The following is a 20745-nucleotide window of genomic DNA, read 5'->3' on the forward strand; positions in this document are numbered from 1 at the left end:
TCACTTTCCTAATATTTACAGCCTTACCAACACATGACTGTAGGATTTGCAGAATATTAAAGCATGCTTTGCATCAAGTTTTAGACAATTTTATATAAATGAAGAAGACATTTTCATCACCATTTTCTAGCAATCATTTCAAATTTACTTCCTTTTTAACAGCTCTAAAAAGAGAGTTTACTTTCTCTGAATAGTCCACTGCACGGAGCTCCTTAAAACAGCTTAAGCAACGAGGACCAAACCGCACGAAGCTCCCATTGGGAGGGCACAGAAACACAAACAGGAGATTGTGAGAACCACCTGGCATCTGGAGTGGCTTTCTAAACCTGCCAGAAGGTGGGCAAAGCTGCAGCAGGAGCTTAGCCTGAGGGCCTGGGGTCCTGCAAAAAGTCCCAGGGCAAATCAGAGGGGGAAACCTGGCTATATCTTTTGGTGGGCCTCAGTATTTAGTAACGCCATGGTGGCAGGGCACAGAGCATCTCTATGAAGAGGACACTGGATGTGCAGCACAAGGGGTGGTGGTCAGAGGGACTGGAGCCCAACTGCTCTTTAGAGGACTTTTAAGTTGCATCCTCAGCCTCATACAGGTTCATTACAGGCCTCAGGGAAACAACAGGGGCTCACTGTAAGTATACTGAGGCTTTTTAGATGCTTAAGATCTAAACCGTGGCTGGAAAGAGCTGCTCCATAGCTGCCTGACTTCAGAGAAGCCTGAGTGGGTGTTTCCCCTAGAATCATAGAATGGTTTGGGTTGGAAGGACCTTTAAAGATCACCTAGTCCACCCCTCTTGCAATGAGCAGGAACATCTTCAATTAGATCAGATTGCTCAAAGCCCTGTCCAACCTCAACTTGGATGTTTCTAGGGATTGGACATCTACAAGCTCTCTGGGCAACCCAAGAAGCCTTAGCTAAGTCTCCCTCTGTCCACTAGATCTTCAGGTCTACTTCCCTGCTGCACCAGCCAGCCTCCCAGGAGCCAGACATCTTTCCAGGAGCCCATGCTCAGTTTTTCCCAGAGCCAGAAGTCCCTTGCCCTCCCAAAGCACTGCTCTGGGCAGGTGAGCACCTCTCCCGCCACTCTCTGACCTTTTTTTAACTTCATATATAGCATTTGAATGCCATCTGACAAGGAAGAAAATTAACCAGCTAGCACAGCATAGCTGGTTCAAGCTATGTAGTAAGGAAGTAGGTGGCAAGCAACTAACTCCTATATTAGGTCCTGAAAAGAACTATTTGGTAGAGTTAACAACAAGGAGTAAAGATGATTCAGAGACATTTCCAGTCCTACATGCCATTGCTATAGAAAAGCAATCTTCAGCCCTACAAGATTATCTCCTAGGACTACCAGGGCATGGCTACAGCTGTCTAATTCTAGGCTTAGAAAGAAAGTGAATAGGAATAACCTCTTATTCCCAATAATTTTTAATTCTTAAAATAGTTTATTTTTAGTGATTTTTTTTTAACCTGCTCTTATGATTTTGGGGCATTCTCTTGCAATTTTTTCTCATTCACAGCATCAAGGAACCACTTAAAAAAAATATCAAGCCCCTGTTGGATTGCTGTGGTCCTTCAATAAATACACTTTAGTTTAGTGATGCCATGGATAATTAACAAAACAATGCAGTCCCTTTGTTTCCGGAAGATTGTCAAAACATTCAGTTCTGCTGAGCTCTTTTACTACCCTGTTACTCTAATTCTAGCTGCTCTAGAAATCCTGGCAGCTCCTACACAACAAATGTAAACAAACAAACCTCTTAATTTCTCATAGATAAATAGCATTGCAGGAGAATACACAGTACAGATTAAAAAATATACAGATGGCCAAAGCTGGCATATTGACTCTGTATTTACACACCTCATGCACAAAAGTCCTGTTTCCAATCCCATGGGCACCCACTACGCCTTTTGTTTCTAGGTTTCATAACCTTAAGTCTAGCTTCTGTCATGTTCATCTCCCAGCCTGGCTTTATTTAGTTCAACAGGAGAAAATGAGATATACTGAGGCCTTTCAAAACTTAGTTTCATATGAATATATGTGGTCTCAAGACTCCCACTTATAGACTCTTTCACAAGTCCTAGAGTATCAAAACTGAAGTCAGTTAATAATGGATTAAATCTATGATACTTTCAATTACATGGAAATCCTTATTTTGTGATACTAGGAAGAGGTACATTTCTGTCTATTATGAGGTACATGAACTAAATTCCCTACGGGAATTTTTTCTGCAACTGGCATATAAATATGAATTTTGACAACATTTAACAGCAAATAAGCTACATCTCACTGTATCAATATAGGATAATTTTACGCTGACAAAACTGTTGACCACGTAAACAGCATATATGTTCCTATAAAATTAATGCTCCAGGGCTGTGCAGAAGCTTGGTGTTCCCTGTGACCCATTTTGTCATTTAATTTTAGATAATAATTACAACATACATAATTTCTTTATGTAGCCAAATATGAAAAGAATAATATCAATTATCTGTATTTATTTGGCAGATATTCACATAGCAAACCATTCCTTAATCTTTGAGCAGCATTACATTTTTCCCATGCGACTTGAAACTTAGCTATTTGTGCTGGTGTAAAAGTATACCAGTGTTTTTGTTTACTATATAAAAGATGCAGTAACGGATGAACCTGAACTCATTCTTGTCCAAGTTCTGAGCTAGCTGCCAGGCATGAGACAGAAAGGCATAAAAAGCCCCTGAGCTAGATCAGATAATTAAGATCTAACTAGAGAAACAACCCCACCTCCCAAAGGGTGCTTATACAAAATCTTAGGTCTCTGCATACCTGCAACTTGAATGGGGTGACCCTACATGCTTTCTCTGTGGAGTCTTTAAGTTCTCTGTTTCTGAAGAGGAGGTGGGAAAATCTCCCTCCTTTATTTAAAAATACTGAAGAGTTGTGTGGCAAGATTTAGGTAGTGGAGGGGTACCAGGGTTGTTTCTGTGAGAAGCTGCTAGAAGCTTCCACCATGTCCGATGGTGTCAACGCCAGCTGGCTCCAAGTCAGACCCACTGCTGACAAGGCTGAGCCCATCAGCAACAGTGCTAGCGCCTCTGGGATAATGTATTTAAGAAAGAAGAGGAAAAAAATCTGCACAAAAAATAGCAACAGAAGACAGGAGTGTGGACATGTGAGAGCAGCGACTCTGCAGACACCCAGGTCAGTGAGGAAGGAAGGTCAGGAGGTGCTCCAGGCACCAGAGCAGAGGCCCCCCTGCAGCCCATGGTGAAGACCATGCTGAGGCAGGCTGTCCCTCTGCATGGAGGTTAACACTGGAGCAGATATCCAACTGCAGCCTGTGACCCAGCACTGGAACAGGTGGATACCTCAAGAAGGCTGTGACCCATGGGAAGCCCGCGCTGAAGCAGGTTTACTGGCAGAACTTGTGACCTCGTGGGGGACCCATGCCGGAGCAGTCTGCTCCCGAAGGACTGCACCCTGTGGCAGGGACATACACTGGAGCAGTTCATGAAGAACTGCAGCCCAAGGACTCATGTTGGACAAGTTCATGGAAAGCGGTCTCCCATGGGAAGGACCCCACGCTGGAGCAGGGGAAGAGTGCGAAGAGCAAGGAGCAGCAGAGACAACTGTGATGAAATGACCATAACCCTCATTCTCCATCCTCCTGTGCCGCTTGGGGGAAGGAGGTAGAGAAATTGGGAGTGAAGTTGAGCCTGGAAAGAAGGGAGGGGTGGGGGAAGGTGTTTTTTAAGTTCTGGATTTAGTTCTCATTGTCGTACTCTGATCTGAATGGTAATAAATTAAACTAAATTTCCCAAGTCAAGTCAGTTTTGCTCATGACAGTAATTGCTGAGTGATCTTTCCCTACCCTTATCTCAACCCATGAGCCTCTTGTATTTTCTGTCCCCTGTCAGGTTGAGGAGGGGAATGATAGAGCGGCTTTGGTGGGTGTCTCGTGTCCAGCCAAGGTCAACCCACCACAAAGACATAGCCATTTTCATCATGTACCATCAAAAATGGAATTTAAAATTATATTAGTACAGCCTTAATAGGACAGCCATTTTGCTGTATTTTTTCATGTATTTAGGTTTTTTAATTGCTATGTCACACATTTTATGTCAGTCACTTGAGAGTATTCTGTCTATCCTTAAAACAGTAGTACTCAAGCATCGGTAGCTCATGCTAAGGAAAGTTTAAGTGGGTTTAAGAATATTTATTATTTTAATTAAAGACATCTATTAAGGAGAAAAAAGTATTTCATTTTCTACTGAACAATCTTTTGCATGTGAAAAGCAGCTCACAGGAGAAATATTCACAATTCATCAGGACACGTGCATGACCCTTCAGTATTTCTGGCATATGCATACAGTGCTGTGCTACTTCTCTGCCGCTGATATTGCAAGACAACTGTCAACACAATCTTTTCAAAGAAACTAGCAGTGCATCTAGCTAGTAGCCACTTCAAAGGCTGACAGGTCCTGAGAAATGTACAGTGGGTGTTATCAGTGTTCATCTGAATGATTAACATAGCCTTAGGCTAGCTATTCTGTAGCTGGTGTGAAATTGTATTCCTTCAGTTTCTGGTCTGGAGCGACATTATCAGGTAAATGAACTTAAAAAAAACCCAATTGCTTCTAAAGCTTACCAGCTCCTCACGAAGTTGGGCTATGAGTTCATCTCTTTCTTTCAGCTGTAGCTTCAGCACTGAGCATTCATCTTTTATTCCATCCTACAAAAACATCAAAAGAGATGTTATAATAAGCTTAACGGTTTTACTTTTCTATTGACAAGAAAAGGCTGTTTCACATAGCGTGAGATAATTACATTCAAGTAATGAAACTCAATTCTCCTTTGTCATGTGTGGTATTTTCAATAACATATTCTAAGTTGGTGCATAAACAAATCCAAAGACATTACATAGAAATGTGAATAGTTGTCTGCACAGAAGTCCATTTTAATTTTTTCTGAATCTTTTAAGCCTTTTTACTGAAGATACTATCAGGTCATTCCTTTTCAGTTAAGGAACGGCTCTGAAATGTTGTAATTTTACTCATACAAAACAACATTAGAGAAATACCAGTTTAGACGCATTACTGTGGAGCTCTTGATCTTGGAGAGGATAAAGAAAAAAAAAAAAGCCCAACAGACATTCACAGGGAAAGTAGAGCACCCTTCCCTTGTGTACATCTCTTGTTCTACATCAGCCAAAACAGCAGCAGTTCTTATTTTAACTGGGTGGAGAAAGAACATAGTTAACACTCAATTTGACTTGCAGGAAAATTAACCTAATAGCTAAGACTGTAGCCAAACCCAGGTCTATGAGAAAGTCTTGCGAGCTGCCCCCCGGTAATTTTGTGGGTTCGTGTAAGTCTAAACACCTTATTTGGAGAAGAAATGTCAATCACGTATTTTTTTCTGGTGTTCTAATAAAAGCCAAGAGAAGAAACTCAAATGAAATAACTGAACTATTTAAGAATAAAACCCCAACAAACTAACCAGCCAACTAGCTGGTTGTTCAACTGTACATGGAGAACTGTATCTTTACATCCTCCTAGTACAGACACATATTTATAAAGTTTGGGAAATGTACTGGTCTGGAGTATCATCATTTTCAAAAAAAAAACAAACCAAAAAGAATCAAAAAGCCAAGCAAGAAAACTTTTGGAAGTATGGTTGTATTTGCACAACACTTAGTTTAAAAATCAGAAAACTGAAGCTCTAGCAAATAGATAATAACAAATATGAAAATGCAGAAATTATTCAGACCACGAAGAACTCGGGGGTTCAAAAGGGTATAGCCAGCGTGATTAATTTGAACTCTGTCAGTACTAACATGTTCGTAGCTCCAAATGAACACACAAATAGAAGACAACAAAGTAAAGAATGTGAAGTCCATTTTCCTAGTTAAATGCTTGATTATAATAATTACCTTTCAAGTAATTATATCGCTCAACGCCCACTCTAACACAATTGGAAGATGAAACAAGATACTCACATATAAACTCCCAAATATTTACAACTACAATAAAAAGAGATACGCTGTTTCTGGCTGACAAATAATGAACCTGCTTACACACTACTTCAGTACTATGCATTTTCCTGAAAAATAATAAATAAATAAATAAATAAATATTTCCTGAATAATACATATATGAATATATAAATAAAATAAAGATATGAATAAAAATATATTTCCTGGATAATAACTAACTAACTAAATAAATAAATATGATCTCCTGAAAGATTCAAATTTAGTGCAAGTTCTGGCATTTTTCTATCTCCTTTAAGGAAAAACTCACAGGAATTTTTCGCTGCTATATGGTACAGTAGCATTTCACTCTTACTAACAGATTGCTCTTTAGGAGTATTAGCTGAGAATAAAATACTAGCGCATCCCAGAATACAGTCCTCAGCAGGGGATATGTTATTAGTACATAGTTAACATTTTTGTTAACAGGAATACCTGCTTATGAAAAATATACTTTAAACCATAAAGTATCAAGAACTTTACTGCTATTTTATCAAACTGAGGTATTTATTTTTTAAAAAAAAGTTTCAAAAATGATGTGGTATTAGCTATTTTACCTCAATTTCTAGTCACATTATTCTGAGTTCTTTTTGTCAGCATGGTTTCACATTCTTGCTATCTCCTGATTTTCCCCTTTTTAACTTAAAAAAGGTTAGCAGAAAACACAGTGGAAGAGGGAAAAGAACAAGGTCGCATGGCCCAGACTATGGCAAAAATAGCTTTTAGAAATCATCCGCAGCATGCAGGCCTGTAAGTGTGTGGTAGCTACAGTAGGAACGACTACTGAGATCAACTTTGGAATGAGGCGATGCAGTTGCAGGCCGCCCTTGGACTAGTGAGAGCTCGAAGAACGGTTTTGCCTGGCAGGGCTTCCAAACACTTAAAAATCACAGCACATCTCTCCTGGCAGAAAGCAGTCATGCACCCGGCTGGATCTTCCTCACCCACTTGACGGACTGACCCGTCTTACCCAGTTCTCGAGGCTCTTAACTTCTATATTCCATGCAACAGTTTTATCATACCATATCGACCATAACTGTTGTTACAGTTTGGAGAAAAATACCTAGGGCTAAGGTAATTTTTCCCTTGTCTTGCCACGCATCAGTGGAACTCTGATTAACACTTGCCAGTTGGACATGGTTCTTACAAACCAATACCCCGCATTATCAGCTCCCGTGCAGACCATTGCACCTCTGTAAAAGGGCATCCTGCACTCCGTGGGGGACCACTGTGCTGAGACTGTGAGGGTTGGGGCCACACACTTCATGCATTTGCCGTCATCAGAGAAAACAATACTTATTTTTTCCATGCCTTACTTAGCTTCATACTTGAAAAATATTTAAGCTAGCAGTTAGGTAAACTAAAGTGTAGAATGCAGGTGCTACAATCATTGTCACCAAACGGAAGCCTTCATCCTCACCCAAGCATCTCAGCAAAGCTGACCTTAGACAGGATTTCTCTTGCAACTTGCTGTACAGGCACATCAGTGTGTATGCAGGAGTTACCCAGAATTGTCTGGTAAAAGGGAAATGCTAGCAATTCACAAATTTTTGAGTTTTGTTTAGTAAAAGAAGTAATAATGAACATAGTCTATATTCCATCCACTCTGTACTACACTGGATTTGCAAACAGCACAGAGCCCTTCTTCCTGTTGAACACATGTAGAATTAGGACTTTAAAATTCCATTTTGTTGCATGGTGTCTGCACAGGCATCATTTGTTCTGCAAACAGAAGACAAAAGAGAAAAGAAAAATGGTGCCTGGTGCTTCTGTTTCTATTATGTTTTGAGGATGTTTCTGCCACAATAGCAACTGAGAACGTGAATAGAACAAAGAAAATAACATACAGGGAAAAAAAAAGAAAACCCATCGACTGCAGAAAGGGTAATTTTAATATCCCATACAACTGTCTGAATGTACTACCAATAGAATAAAGTGTTATGGAACCAGCTATGTGTTGCCAAAACAGTGAATATCATTCTTCCAGAAAGTAACTATTGAAAGCTAGGGAAAAAGAGGAGGCGCCAAAAATCACATTCTTGTGCAAGAGCCAAAATATTTCAGCAAAGGCTTGTGTTCAAGGTACCAAAGAAGTTGCATGCTATGGAAAGGTGCGGGGCAGGAAAACCTGGTGGAATGCTGTGTTACTTAATAGTCTGTGGGTGAACAGCAATGCCTATTAGCATGAATTCAGGAACAGTTCACCTTCATTCCTCAGAAGGCCTGAAATGTTTCATTATCTCCTGTGTGAAAATGTGGTACAGTGCAAGGCTGATATGGAAAGATCAAGAAATTTGTTGAGACAAGCTTCTCAAAGTGAATGAGGAATAGGAGACAGTCCAGTGGGGATTTATAGTTTAAGAAAAAAAACACTACAAAACCACAATCTACCCGAAAGCCAAAGTTCCCTTCTAAAGAATTGCCACAACAGACATCAAAGAGGAAGGGCCTTGAAAAGGATGGTATGCTTCTAGCCAGGCATGCAATCAGTGCATTCTGAGTCTACACTAATTGCAAAGCTGGAAGAAACATTTTTCCCCGTAAAGTAGGGCTTTTAAAACACACTTGAATACTCGGGGGACTGCATGATTCAGGGTCTTCACTATCTGCACATTCCAGTAGATACCTGACCCATGTATTCCTATGTTCAGACAAATAAGCTTATTTATAATGCTGGGTATGATCATGTATGCAAATTATGTCTCATGTTTTTGCAGCCCTTACAATATTTATAGAGTATAAGAGAAAAATGGATTGGCATATAAGTATATCCAAGTTCACATGTCAACCGGAATAAATTAAATCACCAGGGATTTAAAAGTCTGCTAGGTACCATTTACCATTTCTGTTTGCTAAGCCAAGATCCTTGGACACTCTGGTTCCTTATCTTTCTGCAAAATGAGTTTATACTGACATACTTTATCAAAGCTATCAGTCCAATGAGAACATGGATTTTATGAAAATAGTAGTCCAAGTAATTCAATCATATGCTCTATGCATGTTTTCATGAGCTACCTGTATAGACTGTAGCTTTGAGACCATTTTGTTGAGTTTAATAAATTATATGCACTACATATGACACACATTACATATGTATTCCATAGTATAATGATATTCTCATTTTTACTAACATTGTTTGTGACCTTATTAAAAAAAAAAAAAAAGGGGGGTAAGAATTCTGCTCTCCATTGCAGTAAACATGTTCATAACAGGCTTGTCCAAGACACTCAAAATTCTTGACAAAAAGAGAAGTCACTTAACAGGCTATTTGTACAAAGAACTATTAGACACAGCCAAATCTGTAAATAAAACGGTGCTTCTTCAAACTATTTTAATAAATGGAGGTAATCATAAAGGTTTGTAGTCTAAACTCCAAGTGTACTTCATAAAAATGCAAAAGCAGCTGCGTGCAAAATGTCCATCATATTTTCCTCATTCATATTCTCTGACATTGTAAAAAAAAAAAAAAAGGTTATTAAGGATTCAGTTGTATATTCATTATCAATCTGCTGTTATTGTACATGTTTATGGTTAGAATATTCTTCAAATTATCACCCTTTTACTTATTTTCATTTGTAGGCTGCCATGGTTTAACCCCAGGCAGCAACCAAGCACCACGCAGCCGCTCACTCACTCCCCCTCACTCAGAGGGGTGGGGAGGAGAATCAGAAAGGAATGTAAAACTCAAGGGTTGAGATAATGACAGTTTAATAGGTAAAGTAAAGGTGTACACACAAGCAAAGCAAACCAAGGATTTTTTTCACTACTTCCCCTCGGCCGGCAGGTGTTCAGCCATCCCCAGGAAGGCAGGGCTCCATCACGTGTAACAGTTACTCGGGAAGACAAATACCATAATGCTGGATGTCCCCCTGCTTCCTCCTCCTTCCCCCAGCTTATATACTCAGTGTGACATCCTATGGTATGGAATATCCCTGTGGCCAGTTCGGGTCACCTGCCCTGGCTGTGTCCCCTCCCAGCTCCCCGTGCCCCCCAGCCCTCTCGCTGGCAGGGCCAGAGAAACTGAAAAGCCCTTGACTGGGTCTGACCCTCACCCAGCAGCAACCAAACCCACCCGTGTGCTGTCAGCAGTGTTCTCACACCAAACCCAAACCACAGCACTGCACCAGCTACCGAGGAGGAAATTAACTGTGTCCCAGCCAAAACCAGGACATGGCTATGACAGCAATTGCTGCGTCTCTGTGCTAGCAATTTCCTATTTTAGTTCAATTTTGTCCATCTGGGAAAATGCCAAACATAATAGCAAATCTGTTTCTCATCAGATCAGGTCACAAGATGACAAATTGTACTCTGTGTGTGAGGACAGCTGCAGCAGGTTATGCATAAGTGCCAAAAAGTATAATCATTTCCATTTTGAAAACTTAACTTTATACCACTTCATACTTCGGAACAAATAGGCTTATCATGCTTATTGTAATCGAAGCACTCAGAACTAACCAAGTACTATGGAAGATGAATCTACTGCAATTTTACTATGATACTGAACAGACTATGCTGCCAAAATAGTACCATAAAATTAGAATATTACAAAACTCCTTTGATAAATGCGCTGGTTTTGAGATTCTAAGCAGATTGTTTACCAACTCAGGGTAATGCAAAAAAGCAGCAATTACTTAGGAGGTAGTGTCTTGAAAAATATTACCCTGGAACAAAACAAATCAAGAAACTTAAAACTGAGTATCAGGTCCAGAAAGCTAAAAAAATGCCATAATAGTTGAAGCTTCCTCTGAATTACGCAGGAGATTTATACAGCAAAATTAATAAATTTCTGGATAACTACCTAGAACATTCAGAGAAAACATAGGTTATTTTAACATGTACAGGGTTTTTTATGCCAGCAGTGTAGGAGTCTAGACTATGTACAGGATTACAAGTATCTTTTACAGTTCGCTTTACACCACCTGGCATCTGAAAAGCACCAAGTACTTTTGTGGATCTTGAAATTTGTAGAGAAGCACTGTTACCTCCAAACTGAGATCCCACCTGTGTTAACATGTATCGCATGTTGACACACAGTTTTATTAAAATGAAGAGCATCTACATATTTGAGATTACTCATATGAGTAGACTTCTGGATATTACAGGCTGTGTTTTCAGAACCGTGTTCTTTGTCAGATCATTTGTAGTTTTACTGGTTGTTATTATTATTATTGTTACTGTTTAAATGAAAGTCTTAATGCTCTAAACATGAGGCAGAGAACCTGAGACTGCATTATTTGTTGCAGGTGGCAAAACAAAGTCATTGGTACCTCTTTGAGAGTGTCCTGATGTATTTACACAATGTTACCATATGAACACAGTATGACTTTCCAGTGTTTTATTTTCTCGGTTTGCTCTCGCTCTACATACTGTATCAATTCATATCTGTCATATCAATTCCTTTCAATCACACCAAGAGAGAAATTAACTGGCTGGCTGCAATTCTTCACATGTGCAAAGCACATTGAATTTGCTTCTTTGGCTCATCTGTTGTTTTGATGCTGTGCCAGTCCAGTTAGTCTTGGCTGGAGTCCTGACAATGCTCCCGAAGAGCGTCCGCTGACTGCAGGCAATGGTCACAGTTAACGTGCCTGCTTCTCATGTCACACTGCCGTGCCAGCTTTGGCTCAAGCACAGCAAAAGGGCATGCTTCAAAAATTCCCTTTAAAGCATAACACAGCAACTCCCATGGCCACCCCGACTCAACACAAGCAGAGTCTCACTACAGGGTAACTTTCCAGTAGCAACAAAAGAAATTAATAAAATCCTGAATCAGCTTTGGAAGCTATGGTCATGTCAGAAACAGACATCACTATGTACATCTTTCATGCAGCTACAGCATTCAAATGACATTTCTAAAGGAACAGGTCTATTTTTTATTTCTTATTCATGAAACCAAATGGAGTTTGGGGACCACAGGTTCTGATCTTATAATGATAAATAAGGGTGATTAATCCTCATAAAACCTAATGCAATTCTAAACCATGTTCTACCTAAGTTCAATTACATGGAATATGTCAATAAATATTTTACTGGAACAATTTAGGGCAGCTATATCCATTTGAATACTGGAATTATAATGATATTTTACTATGAAAGTAACACTCAAAGAGACTATATAAGCTATGCTACTTTAACCTGAGACATTTATCAATACAGAGCTAAACAAATAACTTTTTCTTCATAGTGTTCTAATTGGCGGTTAACAGTGAAATACAAATTGAGTAAACTAATGTGGTTTTGTTTTGGTTTTTTGCTTCAGCTGAATTTTGCTCTCTTCAGAAGTGATAGTAAAAAGGATGGAGGTTAAAGGAATACAGCTTGATTAATAAACTGCACAACATAAAACAGAATGATCATACCAGGTGAAGCACAGGGTGTATCTAACCTGCAGAAATCATGAACAGCAGCCAGGAGTGGAAATGTGTAACAGAAATGTGTAACGAACATACAAATGTATTTTCCCTAGTACTACCACTCCACTTACCCTTTCCTTATGGCTCTTCCTGAGCCAGAATTCATATACAAAGTATCACACCTCCTTTGGCGATATCTTTAAATAAATCATATGTTCATTAAAACATACCAAACCAAGCGAAACAAAATACCCAACCCCATAAACCTTCTTCTAGTTTCAAATCCACTGCCCAAGAATGTCATTGTTCCTGCCTTAAGACATGACAGGAGTATCTACTATTCATCTCCTCCATGTCTCCCATGGTTTTGTAAGTCTGTGTGTTTAATGTGCTATTCCAGCCATCTGTTTGAAGCTTGGGAATAGCTTCTTTCTTACATAAACCATTGTGTATCTCTGACCAAAACCTATGATCCACCCTTTCTAGTTAAATTATATCATTCCTTCGAACTGGGTACTCAACATTCCATATAGCACTCAAGCAGCCATTCAGCTATCCATTTGCACGACTGCATTATGATATTTTGGTTTGCATTTCTAAGGGATTATTCAAAATAATTCTTAAGAGCCCAGATTTACAGAAAATCCCTAGTGCCTTCCATGTTTTCTGAAGAAGGGAAAAAATTCAACCACAACCCCTTCTGTAAACTGAAAATCAAGTGTCACAAACTTCGAAATAAACAGACTTTCGAAACAACATCCCTGTACCTAAGGGGTCAAGAGCCCTGCAAAAGCTGTTAAGAATAACAACTCAAGTCTGTACTTTTCTTGATTTGGTAAGTACTAAGCTGGTGTTTTCAGGGAACTATGCACAACGTCTGAAAGTTCTCTCTCCTCATTTAGAATAATAGGACTGTTCTTCCCCGTGTGTATTCCTTTGTGTTTGATGACATTAAATCTCAAGTGCCTTTCATCTTCAAATCATTTGGTATGATGATATCTTTCTGCAACATTTCACATTCCATTTTAATTCTGATTATTCTGGACCCTTCTGGAAGTATAATTCTTCCTTTAGTAAATGACTACTTACTCATCTTTTGTATTCTACACCTAAACTGCCATTAATCCAAGAGAAGACTCTCCTACTCACCCTCTTACTTTTTAAAAGCCTTTGATGAAGGGCCTTTTTGAAAGCTTTTTGGAAATCGAGTTAACTACACAAAACAGATCATCCTTATTCACATGCTGATGACTCCCCCAGAAGACTTCTGGGGGATGATTAAAACCTCAGGAAGTCAGGTCTGCTCATCCCCATTTATTATATTCATTCATGGGGCAACAAAAATCTATTTTCCAGAACTTCTACTAACTTAACTGGTAACAAAGTCAAAACAAAAGAACCTTTTAAAAAATGCAGCCAAAATATAAAAACCTGTCATCTTACTTCCATCTGTCATTTCACTAATATTCAAGCAACAAAGAACAGGCAAGAGTTACCAATTCAGCAATTCCGTGTATCAGTTTCTTTAGCACACTTGAATGAGCAGCTGGTGCAAGAGGTTTCTTATTCTGTGCTTCTGTTACTATTCTCAGATACCTTCAACTACCATTTCAAGACCTGTTCTTCAAACTAGTTCCCCCAGTGCTGCTGGTGTATCTAATTATTGGAAACAAAAAAGATCATTTACTATACTTTTTTTACGATAACCTTATCTGTCAGGAGTGCTTCCTTACACAAAAATTATCTTTCAGCATTGCAAATTCTCTGGAAGACCTCATGCCACTTATTAACTTGAAGAAAGCCTTTTATAATCAGGGTGTGGGTTTTGTTTGTTTGTGTTAGTTTTTTGGCCTTGCTTATTTTATTTTTACATTAAATCGTAACCATGAAGTTCAGCAATTTAAAATATCCTATTTGTATCTATTTTTTTGCCATAGTGCTAAATCAATAAAACCAAAATCCCTTCACACTCTTACATGCAAACAACATGAATCATGTAATACATAGAGTTTCACTACCACCAAGCCAGTAAATGCCCTTCTTCATGTTCAGAGAAAAAATGTCCTACACAAAACCTGATGTTCTCTAAATGGCAGGAGACAAGTCCACATCAGATCCTGGCTCCCCTGGGAAGAGATCAATATCAGAGTTCCTTCTGGCACCAACAAAGCACAGACCACTGAGCTGAAGTCTCCCCTGAATCTGCTACAGTCTTCTTCCATCAGCTTGAAAACGTGACACCTTTTCCATTATTTTATGCTGCACTCAACTTCTATGCTTTAAAACATTCTTTCTCCTGCTTTCTGGAATCACAAGAAAATTTCAGAAAGGAGGAAAGGGGAGCCTTAAAAAATAGTGACTTCAGCTCTTCCAGTTGAGGAAAAATGTGACAAAACAACTTCTTGTGCACAACCAAAAGACAAAATTGGGTGGGTTTTGGTGTTTTGTTTTGTTTTTTTCATTTTCCAGTTACTATGTTTAAAGCCAAGGCAAGATTTTCTTTAGGATCCAAATAAAAGCAATTTTAGATTGACCAAGATGATCTAGGGAGGAGACCAGGGAATAAATGTTTAGATCTTCCAAACACACAGGAATTGAGAGAAGTAATCTTATTAAATGCTCTCAAGAGAATAAGGAAGTGGAAGAGATCCAGCCATCTCTGTCTGAGTTTATAATTATGAAAATAATATGTAATTCCAGGAAACTTTTTAGGATCAAAAACATATACACTTGCACGCATGGATAATGTGTGCAAATAACAAATACGCATACAATTAACAGTGATGTACAAATTAGCATTAAATACAATTTAGTGCAGGCCTGTATAGTAAGTTAGAAGAACGTGAAAGGTCATGGTGGCAGGGTACCTGGTTCTCTGCCAGATATTGAAGAAAACTATTAAATAGAGAGATATATAAAAAATTCTTCAATTAATATAAGCAGGGTGTCTTCATGAGACAGACTTTCATTTTTTTTCATACATCCCATGTTTTATTTTTGTATAAAATGGGAAATATGTTCTAGAGACAAATGAAAATTCTAAGGAAAGCAGTATCACAAGAGCTTATAGACAGCAGAGGACACACAAGTATACTTTGGAAATGAAAAGTTGACCCCAAATTAACCTAAATGCTTCCCTCACTATTTTGGACTCTCAAGTTTTGTTTGACCACAAACTTTTTATGATATTAAGAGACCAAAATTATTAATTCTAAAGATCATCTTTATTTTGGTAGGTAGGCTGGGGAAAAAGCTGATTTCAAAAATGCCTATTACCTAATAAATGTTGAGCACACTACCATATATAAAGAATAGTACTATTTTGAAGGTAGGTACATATCCATTTTTAAATTTGAAAAAACCTTTGATTTGGTATTTAGACCACCTTAAGACCAAGTGACTTTTAAGATGTTCATCAAAAAGAAAGGCATGAAAATAAGCCACCTGTTAAGTAAACTACAAAGAGTCTGCAGCTTCTTTGATAAATGTTTGTAGGAATCAGTATTTATTTCATAACTTACAGAGATGCCTATAAATTCCCCATTACCTGATTCTCCTAATCATCTTATGCAAATTGCTGCATCCCGGTTTAAAGACCTTTGTGACTTCAGCAACCAACATAAGCATTCTGGAGTCCTGATGTTATAAATGAGATCAAACTAATGCCAAGATCAACAATTTCAAAAAAGACATCATATTCACTAAAATTCTATTTCTGTGTGCCCAATCTGAAATGATTTCTTTGCAGACACAGTAAGTTCTGGAGCAGTGACTGAAATAAAGTTTTATGAAATCAGTATCTCTTGAAAAGGTCACAGAATTTTATCCACAGCCCCCTTAATTGGGGACTTATTAAAGCAGTAATAGATTGAAAATTACTCTCAAACTTTTAAAATACACAACTACAAAATACAAACCTACATTTTCAAAAGCATATCTATTTCACTTTGCACATTTTTTTGTTACTGTATTAGTAATAGAATACTGTATTGAGGCAAACATATTTTTTAATATGGGGAAATTGGTAATGTTAACATTTTAATATTAATTTTAAAAATATTATAAATAATATTATATTATTTTCAATAATAATAGTTTATATTAGTAAATTATAATATATTTGTAATTTGATAATATCGATATTTAATAATGCTATATATATTATTGAATTATTTTATATTATTGTATAAAGAATATAATAATTATAAAAGTTTAATAAATTTAAATACAAAAATATAATATTATAAATTAAAATAGTAATTTTAATAGATTCCAGATTGCTTCCTTGTTTCCACTTCCCCCACAAAATTCCCATATACACGCTATTTTGAACTGTGGGCTCTTTTCAGTTGTAGGTTCCAAATACTTCCATACTAAGAGGTTTGTGCCACCCTCTTTTTATTTTTTATTTTATTTTCTCTAGAGTACAAAATTCAGATATACAAAAAGGAGGTAAGCACTCACCTGGGTTTTGCTTGGATATATATACCTGAGCTTTGTGCCTATGAAAAGGACTCCCCTGCTAACATCACATGACACACCTTGTAAACACCAATATTATTTTAAGCCTATTGACATCTTTATCTATGGCCATAGTCATTCCAATTAAAAAAGAGTATCTTTTCTGTGGCAATTCTTAGAGTACTTTCACACCAGTCTAACTCCAGTTATTCCCAACGGCTCCCTAGACCCACAATGGTAACACAAAAAAGTAAGACCCTCATATCTAGATAAAGTGAGACCACGGAAGTACCATACACTCTGTTTATTTTTATATCATTAAGTGTTATGGTGCAGGACGTGATGCCCCCTCTGAAACTATAAATAATATTTGTAATTTGCTACTGCTTATAGACTATCAAATGTATTAAATCCATAAACATACTATACAATATTACTGAACCTTTAAATAAAATACGAGCAAATAGCAAAATGATGCCTAGCTGGTGGGCAAATCAGTAATTCATTTTGATATTTCAAAACATCTTGCTACACTTCATGTAGAACTTGCACATATAAAACTTGGAGATTTTTTCCTGCCTTTATCACACTTGCTAAACGTGGCTGGTTTTGTTTCTCTAAACAAGCACTTTTGTGAATTACTGACATAACCTCTTTCACCTACTGCCATTTAGTACGCTGAGCTCTCAGACACCCCCTTCTTGTGTAGAGCTGCTGAGGTTTTATTCCTTCTTATCAGGTAGGCAAGAGTAGATTCTGAATTGCAGTGAACATACTTCACACTGAGTACAGATTTACAAAGTCAATCACTAGGCTTCTCAAATAAATACAAGGAAATTTCAGGGTAATGGAAGGATGTGATTTTCAATATATATCCTACCCAAAGAATTACTGGCTGTGTTTATGTTTTATTCAAACTATTCATGCTACTCATTATTTTGATACTTTCCTTGAAATATTTTGGCTTTATTTTCCTCTTCAAGTCAAACAGTCACATTTCCATCAGCATCTAATATTGTATAAAGAATTCTTGATTTTGCATGTCAATGTTCAAGCTAGGCAGTCATGAAAAAAAAAAATAAATCTAAAAAGACTTGACTAGACTATACATTCAATGCAACTCCCCGAAAAACTGCATACCCAATTACTTACTCACCTTAAATAAAAATGCATTTTTCATTTGGGAGTAAATCTTCGTTCAAGCAATGTGACATTTTGCTGGTACTTTTTATGCAGCTATATAAATCTTTAAATACCACTACCTTTGCACAGCTATAGAAAATCTAATTTCTGGACTGACATTATGATCATTACAAAAGAAAACACATCTATATCTCAATGAGTTTTTAAGCGGAAAAAAAAAAGGTTTTGTCAGAAAACTGGGACAAACAAAATTCAGCTATTGGAAGACAGTTATGCTGTCATAAGAATATTAAAAAGATATGACAAAATTTAAGTCTTTTAAGACAATACAGTACCAAATATAAATACCTACCTAGTTTGGCCAGTATGGAAATCAGTACAGTCTAACGAGTAGAACACTTGTTGGCATAATAAACATGCTAATACAGAACTACTCTTCCGGTTTCTGAGCTACCATGTATAGTGATACATCACTGCACTAAGCCAAGTAGAAATAAAATCCTATGCATAAAATGCTATAGAAATAGGGCTGAATTTTGTTTGGGTTTTTTATTTTGTTTTTCTTTACATACTTGGATCCCCCTACATTGCACATTTTAGATCATAATATTGCAAATATACAACTCTTGCAGAAGAAACTTGAACTATATTGTTCTTTTCCTAAAAATAAACTAAAAATGTATTTAGGAGCACTGTAAATTTGGCAGCATCTATAAAATTTTCCTCTGTAAAAAGAATCAAACAGAACACCTAATAATGCCAAGATACCATGGGAAACAACAACGGCCATGAAGAAAAGACATCTTTTGTTCATATCTTTGTAGCTGAGTGGCAGATTACCACTTTTTCGTTAAGACTGAAGCCAGTTGGGGATTTTATAACAACGTATTTTCTCACTTTAAAGTGTTTGTTAGAAAAAGCCCTTACCTTTTTGAATAAAAATTAAACAGTTTTGCAGAACCTTACAGGGGCAAAATCTTTTCATACCACTGAGCTGGAAGAATAGCCATTACCCTGCTCCGCCACCTACGCGGGAGCTTAGCAGCTGAGGTTACCCAGGGAGGTGGATACAGAGGCATGTGCTTCCTCAGGCTCACAACAGGGACTTGAACCCAGATCACCTGCATCTGCCGTGGCTACCCTGGTCACCGCCTTAGAGAGATTTTAGAGCAGACTGCACTCTTTGTCTCTACAGGAAAATGAAACAAAGCCTCAGTAGTTTGCATAAAAATTAAATCCTTTTTCAAGTAGAGCATCATTCCAGCTCCTTTGCTACAACCAAGAAAAAAAGCGCAGTCTGTGGCAGAGAAGGCATCAATGGAAATTTGCTGTTGAGTATGGCTGCTGCTTCTGCTTTGGAACAGTGTATTTGGCTTTATCTTTCTTGCATATGCTGGAAGCATACATTTTGCAGAACTTTTAAATGATATTAATATACATGAATGAATGGAGGTAAACTAAACATTAATTTGCCTGGTAATAACGTTGTAATTATGCCTGTAGGATTTGAATTAAAAGCATCCAAATGCTAATAAGAACTAGTTAACTTCAGTGGGTAGCTGTGATTAGTTATTACTAGACTTGATCTTTTACTGATGGGGAAAGTTACAGGGCTAAAATCTAAGATAAATAGGTGGTTCTTCTACAAGGATATTCATATGAATCATCTCTTTCCACTCATAAATCTTAGCATTTAATTATTTAATATTTGTCATTATGGAATTGGGAAGCCTAACCTTGCAACCTCTGCTCATTTTGTAGAAAGAAAAATGCCAAGAACCTCAGCCACAAATGAGCTTGATGTTATTTTCTTCGGGCAGTTTCCCAGAGATCCAGTTACTAAGACTTTTTTTTAAGTCATATTTTAAGTGAATTGTGTGTGCCACAGAGGCATTAATTATGCTGTCACTTGCAGTGCAATATTATACCTAGTTAAGTTTCTGCATGATTCTTCCTTCACCACCGTTACAGGGTCTTAGCTATTTACCCTTTCCCATTTCAATTATTAAAAAGCATATTCCACTTACAGGAGACCTCTGACGTCTCCTGGTTTTCGTCAAAAAAAAAGGAAAATAGATGCATCTCAGTATCCATTTTTTACTGGGCAAGTTTTCTATCCTGACGTACCCCTGGAAAAGCTTAGCCAATAGATGCGGTGAGTGAGACCAGATAGATTAATGAGCTCATTATAATTCATTAAAGAGTGATGTGAGGATGACTGCCCACCTTAATTAGTTTTATTACTGTAGGAAATTGTTTCATATGCCAAGCTCATCACCAAGCATGCCTGGAAAACATTAGAGTGGTAATCAGACTTGATACAAGAACCTTTCACTTGCCTGTAAGGCTAAAGGCACTTATAATGACAAGGAAAGTATTAAAAAGATGGACATGAGGGTGGCTAGCATAAAATAATTTATCGTGTCTAGTAATTCAGTGATAAACAACACAACGGTGATTTCAAGTTAAGAATTTGGTGGAACAGCCGTGTTGCTATGGCACACCGTGTACTCTTCCTGTAATCATGACATTAGCTGACAGTAATAGATTTAGAAGGTTTAATAGGTCAGGTTTGCTCAGATAATAAATCCTAATGCAAATTAACTATGACTCAAATATTCTAATGAAAATGTTAATTGGTAACTGGAATTTCTGCAGAAATATGTGGGCCTCTTTTTCCAGTCAGCCCCCAGATTAGCAAACGCGTTTCCACACATTTCTTGACAATTCTACGTTGCAGGTAAACAACAGGTAAAAAATTCTTGTTGGTAACAACAGGTTA

The 20745-nt window shown here is 37.6% G+C and overlaps 1 protein-coding gene across 5 annotated transcripts in view; it reads right to left on the bottom strand.

The window, feature by feature from the left end:
- Positions 1-20745, bottom strand: part of CCSER1 (coiled-coil serine rich protein 1) — a 713303-nt gene that overhangs the window by 325426 nt on the left and 367132 nt on the right. For all 5 annotated transcript variants that reach the window (XM_055702311.1, XM_055702315.1, XM_055702326.1 and 2 more), the window contains exon 8: positions 4624-4707. In XM_055702311.1, coding sequence (XP_055558286.1) covers positions 4624-4707 — 84 coding nt within the window. The remainder of the gene's footprint in view (positions 1-4623; positions 4708-20745) is intronic.

The sequence above is a fragment of the Falco cherrug genome, chromosome 1, assembly GCF_023634085.1.
Source record: "Falco cherrug isolate bFalChe1 chromosome 1, bFalChe1.pri, whole genome shotgun sequence".
NCBI lineage: Eukaryota > Metazoa > Chordata > Aves > Falconiformes > Falconidae > Falco > Falco cherrug.